The 18105-nt window shown below is 42.4% G+C and overlaps 2 protein-coding genes across 3 annotated transcripts in view; one reads left to right on the top strand and one right to left on the bottom strand.

The window, feature by feature from the left end:
- The window catches only part of LOC134636289 (raftlin-like), a 130378-nt gene that overhangs the window by 42230 nt on the left and 70043 nt on the right, over positions 1-18105 (top strand). The gene's annotated exons all lie outside the window — the stretch shown is intronic.
- Positions 794-6104, bottom strand: LOC135933641 (uncharacterized). The gene is made up of 2 exons (XM_065471765.1): positions 1077-6104; positions 794-893 (listed from the first exon to the last, which is right to left on the bottom strand). Exon 1 carries the CDS (start codon positions 5902-5904, stop codon positions 1279-1281), a length of 4626 nt encoding a protein of 1541 aa, XP_065327837.1. The 5' UTR covers positions 5905-6104; the 3' UTR covers positions 794-893; positions 1077-1278.

The following is an 18105-nucleotide window of genomic DNA, read 5'->3' on the forward strand; positions in this document are numbered from 1 at the left end:
CGCTGCTTTCTTCACAGAAATAGTTTGGAGCTAGACTTTAAGGCTTTAACTGTTTCCTGCAATTCACTTCAATTTTTTTTATAGTGCCAGTTCACAACAACAACAGTAATCTGAAGGAGCTTTGTATCGTAAGGTAAAGACTCTACAGTGTTTAAGAGAGAGACTCAATGATTGGATAATCCCCCGTGAGCAAACACAGTGACAGCAGGGAGGAAGAAATCCATTTTAACAGGAAGAGCATTAGCGAGAAGCAGACATGTGCCCTGACTGAAAACACCAAAGGAATAAAAAGACAGGAGTGAAGGAGACATGCATCAGAGGTTACCTAGAAGTCTGGTTTGAAAGCAGCTAAAGCAGGCTTCAGATGTTTCAGAGTCACCTTATCCAGCCATAAATATGAGTTTTAGCAAAAATGTGTAATCCTAAAAGTGGAGTTGGAGGGTATCTGTTAACAGGCTACAAAAACTCAAATTTCTGTACAGTCTCACATAAAATGGGGAAGCTGGTCAACCTGCTGGGATGGGCGTACCAATTAGTGGTTTATTAACACTCAAAAGGGGCTCAACCACAGTGACAGACACAATGCAAGCAATGAAGTAAAGGCTGAAAAGAAAAAGAGGAGGATAAATAAAAGGATTTTAGCATTCAGTAGATGATTACCGTCTGAACAAAAGAGATTGATTGAGTACGACGACAAACAGGGATTATCGTTATTGGAGCTTTTCCTCGTTTGAGGCTTATAAGGGGCCATACAAGTTCTGCACTAGAGATTTAAGGTTGATTGTACTGGCCTCGTAGAACCACTTTCTACTATCCAGGAGTTAAACACCTCCACACAAAAGTCACTGACGCCAGAGTGGGTTTAGACTTCGCTTTATATGGCAGGTGTGAAACTGTAACAACAAAATACAGTGAATATGAGCGTCAAATTAAAATAATTACTTGAGGAGCTGCGTGACCAAGTGCTAATGCTAACACCAAACAACTGTCTACAACCATAAATTAGCACAGATAATACAGCATCTAAGTAACTACTATTAATCAACAGAAAGTGCCAAACAATAATGCATACTCACAGGGAATGCCTTTTTATCAGCCTTTCACAGCATAGATCACATTAATCAGTCGATTGTCTGAGTCTTTTACACTTCCCCTGTCCGCACACAGACCATGCCTTTCTCTTAAAGGGCCAGTGCACTAACCAAACAAAACATGTACAATTTTGACAATAGTCAGAACACTCCCCGCCTGGTATCTTAGGGATACCACAACAGATATCTAAACATCACTAGATAACAGAAAAACCATTTCAGAAATGGGTCTATAATAAGTCTTAACATTTCCCTTGGAAGCAACTCTAACTTCGGCCTTTCTGATGATTCCATCTTCACTCGCAACTGTCTTTACGATTACGCCCATTGGCCACTCATTTCTTCTTGTTTGTTTGTCCTTGAGGAGAATGACATCTCCCTGTTTAATGTCAATGTTCTTGTGGTGCCACTTTTGACGAATTTGGAGGCTGTGCAGATACTCCTTGCGCCATCTGCTCCAGAAAGTGTCTGCAAGGAACTGAACCCGCTTCCAATGGCTTCTGAGCATTTCTTTGGGTCCTACATCATCACAGATGGTGGGTACAACTCCAGTCTTTTGTGTCAGCAGCATCGCCGGTGAGAGAATGTGAGGATGTTCTGGGTCTGATGATACTGGCAACAACGGTCGTGCATTTAATATAGCTGTGACTTCTGCAAGAAATGTGGTCAAAATCTCATGAGTGAGTTGAACATGACCAGTTTGCAGCAGCATGTTATCAAGTATTCGCCGTGCTAAACCAATCATCCGTTCCCATACTCCCCCCATGTGGGAAGAATGGGGAGGATTAAAAACCCAGGAACACTTCTGATCCTGCAGAAAGTGTTGCACTTTGTCCTCTGGTGCATTTGTGGCCATCTCTTTGTGAGCACCAATGAAATTAGTGCCGCAGTCCGAGCGCAGTTGTTTTGCGGGTCCTCGGAGGGCGAAGAAACGCCTCAGTGCGTTAATGAAACTTGAAGAGCTCATCTCCTCCACTACTTCAATGTGGACAGCCCTTGTACACAGGCACGTGAATAATATTGCCCACCGCTTTCTGTTTGCTTGTCCCCCTCTTGTTCGCCTTGTAGTTACTTCCCATGGGCCAAACATGTCCATGCCCACGTAAGAAAAGGGGGGCTCAACTTGGAGGCGATCTACGGGCAAATCACTCATTAATTGCTCCTCAAACTTCCCTCTCAGCTTCTTGCATGTCACACATTTACTTATGACTCTGCTAATGCATCCTTTCCCTCCTACAATCCACAAGCCACTTTCTCGGACAGCGCCCTCTGTAAAATGCCTGCCTTGATGGCTTACTTTCTCATGGTGGTGGCGCACAAGGAGGGTAGTGATGTAGTGACTGCCTGGCAAGATTACTGGGTTGGTGTCTTTTACTCCCAGCCCCGCGCGATTAATGCGACCACCAATTCTCAGCAGATTGTCACTTCCAAACACAGGGTTTAGTTTTACCAGCGGGCTGTTTTTAGGGAGGTTCTGTTTTTCAGAGATCCTCTTTATCTCGTCTGCATATGTCTCAAACTGCACATTTTTAATGATCATTGTCTCTGCTTGATCTAACAGTTCTGGGGTGATGGCCGTTTTACAAATGTGCCATCCTTTACAGTTTGGCTCAACGTTTGATTGTGAAAAGCATTGTGCGATGTGAATCAAGTTTGACATGGTTTTCCGAAGTGAGCGCCATGTGGAGAAACGCTCCCAACGTCCTGAGCCCAAAACTTCCTTTGTTATGTTAGTGCAAAGTGTCTTTACCTCTGGGCGCACCTCTGTGTCGTTGTCTGGGTCCAGCAATTTGTAATCAGTCTGCTCTAGACGGATGTATGAAGGGCACTGGAGAAACGCTGGACCTGTGAACCATGTCGTGTGTTCTAACTCAGCAGCTGGAACTGATCGTGAGCCGTGGTCAGCAGGATTCTGGTCGGTCGTAACGAAATGCCATTGCTCTGGAGTAGTTGACTCTCTAATACGACACACACGATTGTTTACATAGACATAAAAACGTCTGGATTGGTTGTGAATATAACCAAGAACCACCTTGCTGTCTGTATAGAAACTGGTTTTGTCTATAGGGTGATCAATCTCTTCACATATGACCTCTGCCATTTCAACCGCCATTACTGCGGCGCAGAGTTCGAGCCTAGGTACAGTGAGCTCTGGCTGTGGAGCGAGTCGTGCCTTACCTAGGGCAAACCCAACCTCTGTCTTGCCATCCCCAGTGGTGACCTTGAGGTATGAAACTGCACATATTGCCTTCATGGACGCATCTGAAAAGACACAAAGTTCTACACATTTAGCCTGTGACAGTGACATTTTAGTGTAAGTGCGTGGAACGTTGACTTTGCTGAGGCATTGGAGGGACTGTTGCCATTCTATCCATCTGCCTTTCAGATCCTCTGGGAGAGGTGAGTCCCACTCTGTTGTCTGTAGCGACAACTCTCTTAGAAGCAGACGTCCTCGAACGGTGACTGGGGCCAAAAACCCGAGCGGGTCAAACACACTGTTCACAGTTGAAAGGACTCCTCTTCGTGTATATGGCTTTTCAGCGTGAGGAATGTGAAAAGTGAAATAGTCCTCCATTATATTCCACTTTACTCCAAGACTGCGCTGATCTGGGAGTTCATCCTTGAACAGGTCCAGATTTTGGAGATCCTTGGCTCGGTCTTGAGGTGAGAATGCGTCCATCACTTCAACCTTATTTGATGCTATTTTTAAGAGGCGAAGGTTTGAGTCTGCTAGCATGTCTTGTGTCCGTTTCAGGAGGTTGATAGCATCATGTTCGGTGGGGACAGACTTTAAAGCATCATCAACATAAAAATCACGCTCAATGAAATGGCGAACATCTGACCCGTATTTGGCTTCTCCCTTTTGCGCAGCCCTCCTCAAACCATATGTGGCTACAGCGGGCGAGGGGCTGTTTCCAAATACATGCACGCACATCCTGTAATCCACGAGCTCTTTCTGTGGATCATTGTCTTTGTGCCAGACAAACCTCAGTACATCTCTGCAGTCCTCGCGCACCAGGAAGCAATAGAACATCTGCTGGATATCTGCGGTTACTGCGACTGGATGTTTTCTGAACCTTACTAGCACACCTAATAGACTGTTGTTCAAATTAGGTCCTGATAACAGCACTGTGTTGAGCGACATACCTTCAAACTGTGCGCTGGAGTCAAATACCACTCGAATTTGTGACGGCTTTTGAGGATGGTACACTCCGAAATAGGGCAGATACCAACACTCTTTGCTCTCTTGTAATGGGGGTGCGAGCTCCGCGTGCCCATTGTCCAACATTTTCTGCATAAAGTCTATCAGGTGAGCTTTCATTTCTGGGTTTTTGTCTAGAGTTCGTTCAAGTGACTTGAGGCGACGGAGTGCGTAGCGGCGATTGTTAGGCAGCAATGCTCTGGGCTGGCGGAACGGCAGTGGAGCCACCCAGCTTTGTGACTCATCCTGGAAACACTCATTGTCCATGATATTCAGGAACTGCAGATCTTCCATGGAGGGTGCAAGCTTATTGTCGTCCTTGGTCTGGCAGAAAACATTGTTTCCTATAGTTCTGTTTTGTGTTCTGTCCTTTATGTTTGAACCACCAAGTACTAAGTGTCGATTTAAGAGACTGGTGTCTGGCTTGACAGTAAAGTGGCTTTCACACGGGGAAAAATGAGTTGGCCTTCCATCCGATAGAACATGAGTCTTAAACGTAGAGACTTGGGAAGGCTTATGAGTATTGCCTAAGCATACATCTCCTATTATCACCCAGCCTAAGTCCAGTCTCTGTGCGTATGGTGCATTGTGCGGACCATTGATCTGACTGCGCACTTTATGAACTCTCAAAATGTCTCTTCCAAGCAACAGCAAAATGTCTGCACCACTGTCCAAGGGTGGTATTTTGTGTGCTATGCCTTTGAGGTGACTGTGTGGATAAGCCGCGGAGGGAGTGGGAATTTCCTCTCTTTTGTTGGGAATCATGTTGCACTCGATTAACATGGGCAGCTGAATAGCGAGGGAGCTATCGATTGTCTCTATCATATACCCAGAGGCTCTTCTGCCAGAAGTGAGACCTATGCCACTGCATGTCTGGAGGGTGTATGGCTCTGCCTTACCATTAACCTCGAACATGTCAAAAAACTCAGAGCGTGCTAGTGAAACGTTACTCTGGTCATCTAGCATGACATACATTCTCTGGCGATTACTAGGATCGTTGGCAGGGTAAACATTAACCAGGCATATTTTTGAGCAAGATTTCCCAGAAAATCCTTCCCCACATACCTCAGTGCAACTTGAAACAACTGCAGTCTCTTGTAGTTCTTGTTTCTCCCCGCCGTGACTTGCTGGGGGCTGAAGAGCTTTGGGAAAGCGAGGAACATCTGAATGCAGAGCTGTTGGGTGCTTATCACTGTTACATTCAGAGCATTTGATTTCTGCTTGACAGTTGCGAGCTACATGTTTGTTAGAAGCGCAGCACTTGAAACAGACGTTGTGTTGCTTTAATATTGCCTTTCTTTCCTGAATTGGCTTTTCTCTGAAACTTCTGCACTGTTGTAAGGCGTGAGGTTTGTTGTGCACAGGACAACGTTTGTCCGGTCCTTCCTCAGATATGGCTGTAATGTTGGTTTTATGCACTGAAACTGACCTGCGGTTGTTGCTGTAACCATCTCCAAGCTTGTCCCTTTTAACTCCAGAGTTGCAGGTTGACAGCAGATTGAAGCTTGGATCGTTGCGTGCCTTTGCTTGTGTCTGTATGAACTGTAAGAAGAACGTGAATGGAGGGAAGGTCACCTTGTGCCGCTGCTTGTAGTGTGAGCCTTCCATCATCCACTTGTCTTGTATCCCATGCGGCAGCTTATCCACAATGGGAGCGACACCTCGCGCTGTATCGAGATAGGAGAGTCCATGCAAGTACTCTTCTTGTTTTGCTGCATTTATCTCCTGCAACAGATCACTAAGCTCTCTTAGTTTTTGATTGTCTCTGGGCCCTATTTTAGGAAATTGATCAAGTTTGGTGAAAAGAGCACTTTCAATGGCTTCTGGCGACCCATAGGTTTCTTCTAGCCTCTCCCAGATTAGCTCTAATGCCACAGCTGGGTTTGTTATGTTTACAGCTTTAATGCGATGTGCATGCTTGGTAGATTCTGGGCCAAGCGATTTCACGAGGAGGTCGATTTGTTCAGACGCCCTAAGCTCTAGAGTGTCAATGGCGTTTATGAAAGATGTCTTCCAAGATAAATAGTTCTCAGGCTTGTCATCAAACTTGGTGAGTTCAGAGGTTAACAACTGACTTCTCATTAAATATTTGGCAAGCTCATTAGAGTCCCTAGAGGAATTTGGATCTGGAGGGTAGTACTGAAAACGTCCAGCAGAGGGCGGTGTAAACCCTGGTGAGACATGGCTGAGGTGCTGCTGATAGTTACCAGAGTGTAACTGTTGTCCTTGCCTTTCAGGTGAGTAATGTCTTTGATCAGGGGGTCTGAGGGAGCCATGGTCCTTTGGTGCTGAGGGCAGTTCATCCGGTGACATGTCCGGTGGCTTAGGTCGATTTGCATACTCGCCTTTTTCTATTTTGACGTCCTTTGATTTGACTGAATCACTGCGTGCCTGATGCATATTGACATAGTCTGTAGTTCGCTCATGAGAACTCTGTGTCTCCTTTGGTAAGCTCAGGTGCTCATTACTCATGTCAAAATTTGCAACAGCAGACTCCAAGACAGCTGCTTCAGCGGCTGCGGCCTCAGCTTCACTTTCTTTTGCTAGAACATCAAGCTTTGCATCTAATTTGGCTCTTTCTATTTTAAATTCAACTTCCTTCTTTGCAAACTCAGCTCTTTTTTGGGCAGCTTCAGCTTTAGCACGGGCAGTAGCGGCGGCTAACATTACGCTAGCAGTGGAAGAGCGGCTAGATTTCTTTGACGTCGTGGATCTTACTTCATATCCTTCTTTCTCCATCTTTAAGCTGATTGAATGTGCATTTATGCTGACTTGGTGTCACTGCGTCTGTCGTGCTGGTCTGGATACAGCGTGTAACAATGCAGTCTTCATCGTCGTTGTAGTGTGTCCCTTTTCACTGTACTGGCCTCGTAGAACCACTTTCTACTATCCAGGAGTTAAACACCTCCACACAAAAGTCACTGACGCCAGAGTGGGTTTAGACTTCGCTTTATATGGCAGGTGTGAAACTGTAACAACAAAATACAGTGAATATGAGCGTCAAATTAAAATAATTACTTGAGGAGCTGCGTGACCAAGTGCTAATGCTAACACCAAACAACTGTCTACAACCATAAATTAGCACAGATAATACAGCATCTAAGTAACTACTATTAATCAACAGAAAGTGCCAAACAATAATGCATACTCACAGGGAATGCCTTTTTATCAGCCTTTCACAGCATAGATCACATTAATCAGTCGATTGTCTGAGTCTTTTACACTTCCCCTGTCCGCACACAGACCATGCCTTTCTCTTAAAGGGCCAGTGCACTAACCAAACAAAACATGTACAATTTTGACAATAGTCAGAACATTGATAATTATGCCACACAGGCCTGTCCGCAGTGTGATTTCATATTTTATATTCTCCTTGAAAATGCTTTAATTCCATAGGCTTTTTGGACTGTGCACAACTTGTGACTTACAATGAACAGCAAATATTGGTTTTGGCCATGCTTGCCAAGTTGAGGTCTTATCGCTCGCTGTTTTTTTCATTTCACTATCACACTGCTGATACCTTCTCCTGCCTTTAACCACTATCTGGACATTAAGGACAAGAAATGAGAGAAAAATACAGAATATAGACTCTCAATTGTAGAGGCAGAGAAAGAGGTTAAGAGCAGAAGAGACCCTTCAAAGATTTTGCTCTTCTTAACGCAGTAGGGAATGGATGGCGGGTTTTTTTGTAGGAGGGGAAGCAGTAGAGAGCAGTGGTGGTAAAAGCGAGATAGAGAGAGCAAAGGAGAGTAGATGGTAGTGGGGTAGATTCCCTGGCGAGAGCAGAGGCAGAAAAATGGGCTAAATGTACAGAGGACGCAAGCAGAGAAAACTTCCCCCTCCTGTGGGAGAGGGATGAGAGAAAGCAGAGCAGGGGGAGAGCAGGGAAAAATAAAAGAGGCGGCGGACAGAGGAGTTGCTGGCATTTCCATTTTGAGCTCGTATGAAGGCTAATGACTCAAGGCGGACTGCTGAGGCTGAGAGAGGGTGCTGCAGGTGGTCCTCACAGGATTGGAGCGCTCCTGAGGAGACTAAGGCCATTTTAATTGGACACTGAATAACGATATGACTACTTCACAGAGAGAATAGCAGGGTGGTGCCTTCAGTTCCAAAAGGCCAATTACAGTATATTCATGTTGCTTAGCTTTTATTAAGACTTTATGAGAGAGCACAGACTTGTAAGAGCTTATAATTCTGCTTGGGAAACACATGTTGCAGCACTACATGGTGGTTTCTTTGGAACAGAAAATAACTAAATAACGCTCCTAAAAACAAACTGTCTCCCTGCTGTGTTGTCGAATGTACACAATATCTGGTATATATATATATATATATATAGGTCAGCAGTCTGCTGTTGCAGGGCTAACAGAGCAACAGACAATCATTCACATTCATATCCACACCTAAGGGCAATTTAGACTCACCAACTAACCTAACCCATTAAATGCATTTCAGTGGACTGTGGGAGGAAGCCAGAGTACCCAGAGAAAACCCCCCACACACGGGAGAACATGCAAACTACACACAGAAAGGTCCTGGCCAGATGCTGGATTCAAGCCCAGGACCTTGTTGCTGTGAGGCAACATTACTGCAGTACTCCAGGTGTCCCAAAGAGGACAACATAACAAAGGACTTTACTTTGGAAAAAACAAGCAAACTAATTTTTAATATTATTCACGTTTTATTATCCATCTAATCACCCGCTGAGAGTTTACGCCTCTAATTAGGCCTTGCTTTTTCAACGAATGTGCCTCCATGATATAACAAGAGTCCTTCATGAATTTGCGCTGGAAATGTTGTCCTAACTTTCATTTAGACTTGCTAATGCAGACTCCTTAACTCTCATTCAGGAAAGAGGCAGAAACATGTGTAGAGGACACACAAACTTCCAAAAGTCCCAGTTGGCAAAATATAGTACATTGTTTGTGGTGTGATTTTTACTTTACAAGTTACAGATATGGAAGACTTGTGCAAGACTAAGTTCACAGTTATCACTCTGTAGTTATTATAAAAGACTAATCTAATGCAAATTCAACTTTAGAGTAGACAGTAGTAACTGAAGTATTGAAGGAGTGTGATCCATGACCGAAGAAGAATGTAGGGATAAAAATGAAGCTAAAACCAATTTTAAATTTCTGGGCTGAAAAACCCAAATAGTCAACTTCATTGTTGCTATGAAAATATTCATTACAGGTACATTACATGAAACAAAGCTGAGAATCACCAGGTGTGAACTAACTCTGTGTTAACGGGTACTAAGCCACGCTGATGTCATACCAGGAATATATTCCCCCCGTCCCCAGCGGCACAGCAGCATTTTCAATGACTTCTTTTCATTAGAAAGAAAATAAAAACACTCTGTCCTCTGCAATTCTATCCACCAGTATGAACACATCAGCCACTAATTGAGCTGTTAGTATTAGCAGAAACAAACAATTCTCTAATCATGATGATATGAGTCAATATCACCGAATGAGAGATGTGGCAGATAGGAGCAGCAGGATCAAAAATCAGTTGCAGTGGGTGGATAATATATGCTGGGTTATTTTCTCCCCCATGCAAATGTGGTTGAACCATTTCTCCCAGAGGCGGTGCGTGACGTGTGTGAGCGCACAGCCTCGGCACTCCAATCTTTCAGCTTATTAATTTCATATTTACTCATTTATTTTTAAATGTGGTGAGTGATGGAAATGCGGCAGGCTGCAGCTCAGAGGTGCTTACATGGCAGATGGGTTTATAAGGGGAAGTGAGCCAGTGTCAGAGGCAGGGATTCAATTCAAAGTTGACAGATTTATTTTTTCATTTTTTTACTTTTATTATTCCCAGAAAGTCACATTTATCCATGGAAAATAGAATAAGGATACATGTGTTGTGCTGTGCTCGGGACTCAATACAGAAGAAACATTTATCCAGTCTAGGATTTAGTGCCCTGCTCAAGAGCATACTGACAAAATCTTGGAGGTAGAGGAAAGTGTTTCTAATTTTGCACAAGCAAACAAAGCCTTACCTACATGTATCCTGGATAAACCATGAACAGAATACAACAGAGTTTAAATATGCGGTCAACCATCCGAAACAACAGACGGTGCACAAGAGAGGTGGAGAGCTGAGTATATGCAGGGTGGAGTTGGTGGAGATGAGTGTCCGCGGTGACTTGTTTAAGGAGGATAGCAGCAAGAGTGAAATGCAAGGTTTACAAGATGGTAAGCAAGAAGCTGAAAAGTGTTCAAACCAAAGAGTTTTAGAGACAATCATATTTCTCAAAGATAGTATTGAACTGAAGCGACCTGTTTAATTTGGTTTGTGCAAAACTGCCAAAAACTTCAGTGGGGAACATCGTGAGTCAATTCCCGTAATTGGTTAAAATGACTTCGCCTTTTAAAATAGCATGTTTACATGTTGGTATCAAATCTGAGTTTAGTCCCCATAGCTAATTTTTCCTTCATGAGAGCTATATGGGGATGAATCTTTTTCTTCTGATTTTTTCCCCCTAAAATTCATCTGTTTGGATATTGTTAAGGCCTAGAATTGGGAATGTGCCTGCTTTAACTGATGGAAGTGGGGGCAGGGGTAGCTCCGTAGATAAAGTGGTTCCCTGTGGAAGGAAGGTTGGGGGTTTGAATCTACTGAACGGCTACTCTGAGGTCCCCTGAGCAAGGTATCGTGCCTACACACTGCTCCCCGGGCGCTGCACTGGTGGCTGCCCACTGCTTCACTGGGTGAATGGGTTAAATACAGAGGAGTAATTTCCCTATGGGGACTAACACATACAGTCACACATTGGAAATGCTGACAGGCTGCTGTAGCTGATAGCTGCTTGCTAAACCTGATCTCTGCTAAGTCTGCGTCATCAAAGTGGGCCGTTTGTGCTGTTGGTACCTTTTGGTGGATTTTTGACAGAGTTATTTGATAGTACAACATGACTTCATGGCTGGGACTACTTAGCACTAATTAGCAAATGTACGGATCTGTAAGTTTCACCTATGCCATTTAAGCAACCTGCTAACTGCTCATTAGCATCAGCTGAAATGTTAGCACTCTGTTGTCTCGTCTAAAAATGGTCATTTATGGGTCCAAAACTAATTGCACATATTGAACGCAATGCTAAAAATAAAGTTTCAAAACATGTAGTCCAAAAACAAATGGGGGATGTCGCACTACAAATACATTTTACACACAGTCTATGATCATATTGGGTTGTAACAATGACTGTAGAAAACATTGTTTTCTACAGTCATTGGGTTGTAATCACAATGAGTAGAAAGTAGAATTTCTTTTTAGGTTACTTATCCAATTGAAAGCTGTAAATGTTTATATATGTGTTTAAAAAGATGCAAATTCACTACATAAAGTCTGCTATGTAATGGCATGACTTTGTATATCTTACACAGATGGTAAAATTGCTTTCTGGGACAATCAAATATGTGCCTTTAGGTGGTTTGTAATGTGAATACTGTGTTTTGTTGTTGGAGTCAAAACTGTTACTACAAAAGGTAAAAATGGATAAATAAATAAATAAATCTGTCTGTGTGTCCAGAGTTGTAAAAACCTGTCTTGGTATGCCACATGCTTTCAGACTCATGCCTCTGTCTCTAATCCTGGATTGCATTTTCCAACAAGCCGTCCAACCACATCATTATATTGGCTATTTGTGCTTATCATGGGCTTTTCTAAAATTACATAGGAGTGTTTCCACTGCAATAGTAAAAGGTCTGCCTGAGGTGGTAGGTGAGGTGAGGTAGTTATGGCACAAACACTGGGGTTTGACTCATATGTTGAACTATTTTTAATGTTTATTGGATGGCAATTTTTTCACTCTCTGTTTGGTTAAGGTTAGACACTGATAGTAGCTGATTAGGAAAATATGATGGTTTTACAGTGTTAAATACATGTTGGAAAGTTCACTTTTAAGGCACCACTGTATTTGATCCAATCTCAGGGTGATAACACCAGTACATAAACAACTGTGGTTGATGATGTCGAGAAGGTCATCAAGTAAATCAGAAGGTTGGTGTTTTGATTCCACCAGCTCTTCCAGTCAGCATGTCAAAGGGGTAATGATATTGAAACCCAAATTGCCACTGATGCCAGCATTTTGAAGGGTGAGCAAGACTAGAAAAATGCTGTAAAAACACCAGTCCCAGTAGGGCATCTGGGTCATATTCAGGGAAAGGACACATTAATCTTTTCTTGTCGTAGCCTCTTGCACTGATACGAGCAAATATTTAGTCTGAATGCACAATGAATGTTGCTGAGAAAAATTGGAAGGCATTACCATCCAATCGCCCAAACTACCTTAAGTAGATGCTAAGGAGGTCTATGATGCATACTTAAAAGGTAATTGAATGCATCTCAGTAAGTGGGATGCAGAGGTTGCTACTTCCAGGTTATTGACACTGTGATAATAGCATTTAAATAATCAAATTGAAATTTGCATATGTATTAACTTTTAAAAGATGCGACAGTGAGCGGCTCCAGCATTCCTGCATCCCCGTCCGTGGGGTGTTGCATGTTGTGATGATCTTGGCAAACTCTGAACATCACGGTTCGTGTTGCTTAGATCTCCTTCGGAGCCCTTTCCTGTTCGTCATCCAGGCTGTCATTTTTTGTGTGACTGGCAAACAGCTTCAGTCACATCTCTAACACATGGGCTGAACTCTTTTATGGGTCTGTGGATTTGCAGGACAGGAAAACACAGACAGATGCGATCAGATTTGTTGGTGTAAATATAAGTCTTTTAAGCCATATCTGGATCTTTTCCAGACATGGAACATGTGAAATGGGGGCTTCTGCCAGTTCCAAGTGATGAGTCAGTTAAATATGTGTGGCCAAGTGTGGAAGGTCAGCATCACAGGAACACTGTAAGTGGAACGGGTGTTTATTATTTACTCTGTTCCTCAGCTGAACTCTCTCGTTTACGCATATTGAAACTGTTTACATCTTCACTATGAACTCACTCACACACACACACACACACACACACACACACACACACACACACACACATGTCTGGTTTGCTATCCTCGTGGGGACATCCCATTGACATAATGCTTTCCCTAGCCCCTTACCCTAACCCTAACCATTAAAAATGAATGCCTAACCCTAACCCTTACCCTAAACCTAACCATAACCTAATTGTAACCCTGACAGTAAAACCGCATTTTGAGTGTGAAAATTGCTTTCAACCCCGAGGGGACCTGGATTTTGGTCCCCACGGTGCAGAAAGTCCCCACCAGGATAGTAAAAGTCAGATTTTGGTCCCCACCAGGATAGTACGAACCCGTACACACACACACACACACACACACACACACACATGTCTGGTTTGCTATCCTCGTGGGGACATCCCATTGACATAATGCTTTCCCTAGCCCCTTACCCTAACCCTAACCATTAAAAATGAATGCCTAACCCTGACCCTTACCCTAAACCTAACCATAACCTAATTGTAACCCTGACAGTAAAACCGCATTTTGAGTGTGAAAATTGCTTTCAACCCCGAGGGGACCTGGATTTTGGTCCCCACGGTGCAGAAAGTCCCCACCAGGATAGTAAAAGTCAGATTTTGGTCCCCACCAGGATAGTACGAACCCGTACACACATACACACACACACACACACACACACACACACACACACACACACACACACACATGCAGTATATCACAGTTAGTTCCAATTGTTTCTTCCTTATTACTTGTGTTAATTGCATTTTCTTTATAACTGATATTCTTTTTCATCTGTGAGTTTGTCATTCTGAGGCTTCAGTCCATTCCTACGCCTTACTCATTACATGCTATTGCTCGCTCAGGACCTCTTTCTCGATTTAATTTGAATGCCTATAGAATAATCTTTTTGATATGTATAGTGCACTATGAGAATAAATGACAAGCAATATGCAATACGTTTTAAGAGGTCAGCGAAGTGGTGTCAATATAATCACATGCCGCCCGACCAGAAGGCAGATGTTTGAGTTCTGTCTGGGAGAGCTATTTTTACATGTTCAGTTAACTTTGGCTTTTGACATATCTTCTTCTCTCACTCTTTTCTTGGCTTTAGGCTACAAAACTATTTGATTAGGTTCAGCAAAATATATTGTTTGTGATTAAAATATACCCATTCATAATGTTAAGAAAACTGCAGTTCAGACTTCTCCCATTGCTGCAAACCTCTCTGAAATGTTCATTCAGCAGTGAAGTGTCCCTTGACAGCAACTACACCAGCAGCACACATTTGCCTGCAGTCTCATCCTGTCTATCACAGACATTTAGGGACCTCATGAAGTATATCAGACGACAAGGCAAAATTTAACTAAAGGGAGACCCTGTGCATTAATCTCACACTTAAGGGTCCTCATCATGATGTGGGGAACAGAGAGTGTGAACAGTTTAACGTTTAAAAGTTTAACATTTTTCCATCATTTTGCACTGTAATGAGCAAATGGCCAAATCCACTGAACTTTGAGGACTGAGGTTTATAGCTCATTTTCAACTTTAGCCGCAGCAGCAGAAAAGAAATTCTATAAGGTTCATTAAGTAGCTTTTGTAAAGGTTTATGCTATAATCTAGCAGCTATTAAAATAATTATCCACAAACTACATATAAAATATGGACCTAGGCTCCATGACATTACCCACCGGTTTTCTGGACTTTACATATTGAAGCCTTAAATATAGCTCAAAGTGACGATATTTAGATGAGAGGATATAGTGCTACGTTAACGCTTGTAAGCAGTAATCACAATATAAATAAAATACAAAAATGTAATACAACAAAATTGAAGCACACACCTCACATTAGGTCATAATATTTGCCAGATGATTCATTCAAAATGCTCCAAAAAAGCATCAGTCCAGTGGAATAAATAAAATAAATAAATAAAAAATAGAAATAAAAATAAAACATTTCAAAACTTCACCTTTTTGAATTAAAATTTGCTTCAAACATGTTTATTTCTGCTGTAAAGTGAAACATTTTAACATGGGAGTCTATGGGGATTGAGTTACTTTTGGTGACACCCCCAAGTGGCCACTGCAGGAACTGCAGTTTGTGACACTTGTGTATGGACTTCATGTACCAGCCCTGGAGGCTGCCTCATGGATATGTTGGAAAACTTCCAACATCGTGAACTTTTAACTTCAGTCAGAATGTTTAATAAGTAAGAAATACACCATGGCTCGATGAATTTTATGGGCCTTTTCCACAGTTTTTAATTTTAAATGGCTTCAGTTTTTCCCTCATCTGCCTGTAATGCTCAGAGGATCACTGTAAAACTCTGATATTAATAAGTAGTCATACTCATACAGCACTAAGTTATTCTTAACCATGATCTGTCACGCACAGCAAATGGTGAGTAAATGATTATGCATCTTCCTGTTATCCAGAGGACACAGCCATCATTCCCCATCCATACATCCATACATACATTCACGCCTTTCCTTTGTCTCCTTCTCTGTGTTTAATGGCAGTCTCTATCTGACAGCTTTGTGCTTACACAATTTTCCAGAAAACCAATTTGTTGGTTGTCAGCCAGAAGCTCTTTTTTTTCTCATTATTTGTCACAAAGCGATTTGTTCCTGTTAGTTTAGGGCTCTTCTCTGTTGATATGTGCAAGAATTTTCTTCCAGGGTAAACAAAAAGGTGGAGTGAAGTAATTGGCTGCCAGTTTGCCATGTAAGGTTTACCAGATTCGTTGTCTGATCGACCACAGACTCCTTCAAAAAGGCCAGAATATTTGCAGTACAAAAACAACACCGACACTTGCATAGAGGAGTTATAAGGCGGCTAATTTACTCTCATCTACGCAAACAAAGCGATTCTCCTTGGCTAACATGATTTTAGGGCAGAGTAAACATCCTTACAACAGCAAGAGATTCAGAGAAACTCAGCACTGGGCATCATATTGCTTTGGGGACAGCATAATAAATAAAATCTGGTCTGATAAATAAATGTAGAGTCTCTGTATTTAAAGGCCTCTGGTTGAGATTATTAGCAGCTCACACAGTGATTAAAGCCAACTTAAGAAGTTGCCAGCGGCAGTGTTCACACTGCCTAATTGAAACCATTCCTTATTTACTCTTCTCAAATAAGGGGATCAGAGAGCAAGCAAAGTTGGTTTCATTTTCCACATATCTAGCACCTCATGAACCACGTGCACACGCAGTAGCATCCCTCCGGGGAAAGGACAGGGTGTTCATGTTGCACCAAAATGAAAAGGGAAGGAATAAAAAAGCAAAATCACAGATCACAGAAGGATTAATTCCATTTCTGAAGGCAGTCAGCAGTGGAGGAAAGCAGCGAGAGAGGAGGAGGGGAAAATACGTTTCGCCCATTTGCAATGGCGGCCTATTTCTTTGTGTTAATTCCTCCACGCCTTTTAACTTCTAAAGCTCCTGCATTGTGGCACAGTAGGACAGAGCGTGATTGAGAAATTTGGAGGAGTATTTTTAGCCGAAGCATTCTTTTTCCCTGGAGGAACAGCATGTGATTTTTTTTCTCCCCTTCCTCGTCTTTTTCCTCATCATCTTCTTCTTCTACTTTAGCCGTTCCACAATGAATCTCTGGATTTGTACCCAGAAGGAAGAGTTGCAGTTTGGACTGAATCAGCTCTGTATCTACATCACAGGAGCTGCTGTCTGATTGGCACGAGCACGGTTGTTCCACAAATCCCTTGTGCCTCTGTTGCAAACCTGATGATATAGCGTAGCCAGCTTAAAGCGCAACACATCGTTGTTGTTATAGCATGCAGTGTCACATGCGTGAGCTTTACATGACTTTGTCTGCAAAGTGCAAAGAGAGGGCAGTAATGGATCGCATGTAATTGGGATTATATTATAAAATTATTAAGAAAATACAATGATCCCAGAATACATTTGAGCATATAATTAGATTATAGCTACACAAATAAGATTGCATAATGATTTCATACTATTAGCTCACAAAATTGCATTGCATATATGTACCACAGTGCTGGTGTTATAAAAGTGTTTTGGGTTGGTGAAATAAATGCTGAATAAGCAGGCATTGCATTCTGTTGGTATTGAAAATGTTTTTTTTGTTTTTTAATATCCAAAAGTACAAAAAAAATACAGAAATCACATTAAACGTTTGAAGGGGTGATGTCATCCAGCAGCACCAGCTCTAATTGCTTTTATTATTGTGATAACAAAATATATTTTTTTATTTACATACATGCAGGAGGTATGTCATAATTCACTGCTTCACAAGCATTCACACAATAACAACACTGACTGTGTATGACAGTGTGAGTGTCACGAGTTTAAATGCGCGGTGACTGACTGACTGACCCTAATCTGGCTCCTCGTGTCCTTGTGTTGAACTGTGAGAATAAAAAAGAAAAAAAAAAATCCCCGCATCTTGAGCACAAGGAATTCAATACACAAAGAGAGGCTGGAGTATTGAATAGACTATTAGTGTTTGTAGATTTTTTTAGCCTTTGCTCCTTTGATGTTCAGGAACATCAGAGCAATTTCTACACATGAACTTTGGACAACAACGAGATAATCAGGTCAGGATATTTTCAATTGTTGTTGTGTCTTTCATGCAGCACGGAGCAGGAAGTCGTTCACTCAGAGGATATTCTCTGTGTAGTTTAGAGCGTGCTGGAGACAGGACGTGACGGTCACTCGCTGCAAGTAGGGAGCTGGCAGATTAAAGACTGGCTATGTCAGACTCAACTGTGATGGGCATGTTCTCACGTGCACATTTGTCTAGTGATGTCTTACAAAGCTCAGAGCCGCATGATTACAAAAAAACAGAATGTGCATTGTATAGTTTGGGGTTTTCTGATGTT

This window comes from Pelmatolapia mariae, linkage group LG10_11, assembly GCF_036321145.2.
Source record: "Pelmatolapia mariae isolate MD_Pm_ZW linkage group LG10_11, Pm_UMD_F_2, whole genome shotgun sequence".
In the NCBI taxonomy this organism is placed as follows: Eukaryota; Metazoa; Chordata; class Actinopteri; order Cichliformes; family Cichlidae; genus Pelmatolapia; species Pelmatolapia mariae.

Coding starts and splice junctions, on each gene's coding strand:
- LOC135933641 (XM_065471765.1), bottom strand. CDS start 5,904: ATGATGGAAGGCTCACACTACAAGCAGCGGCACAAGGTGACCTTCCCT.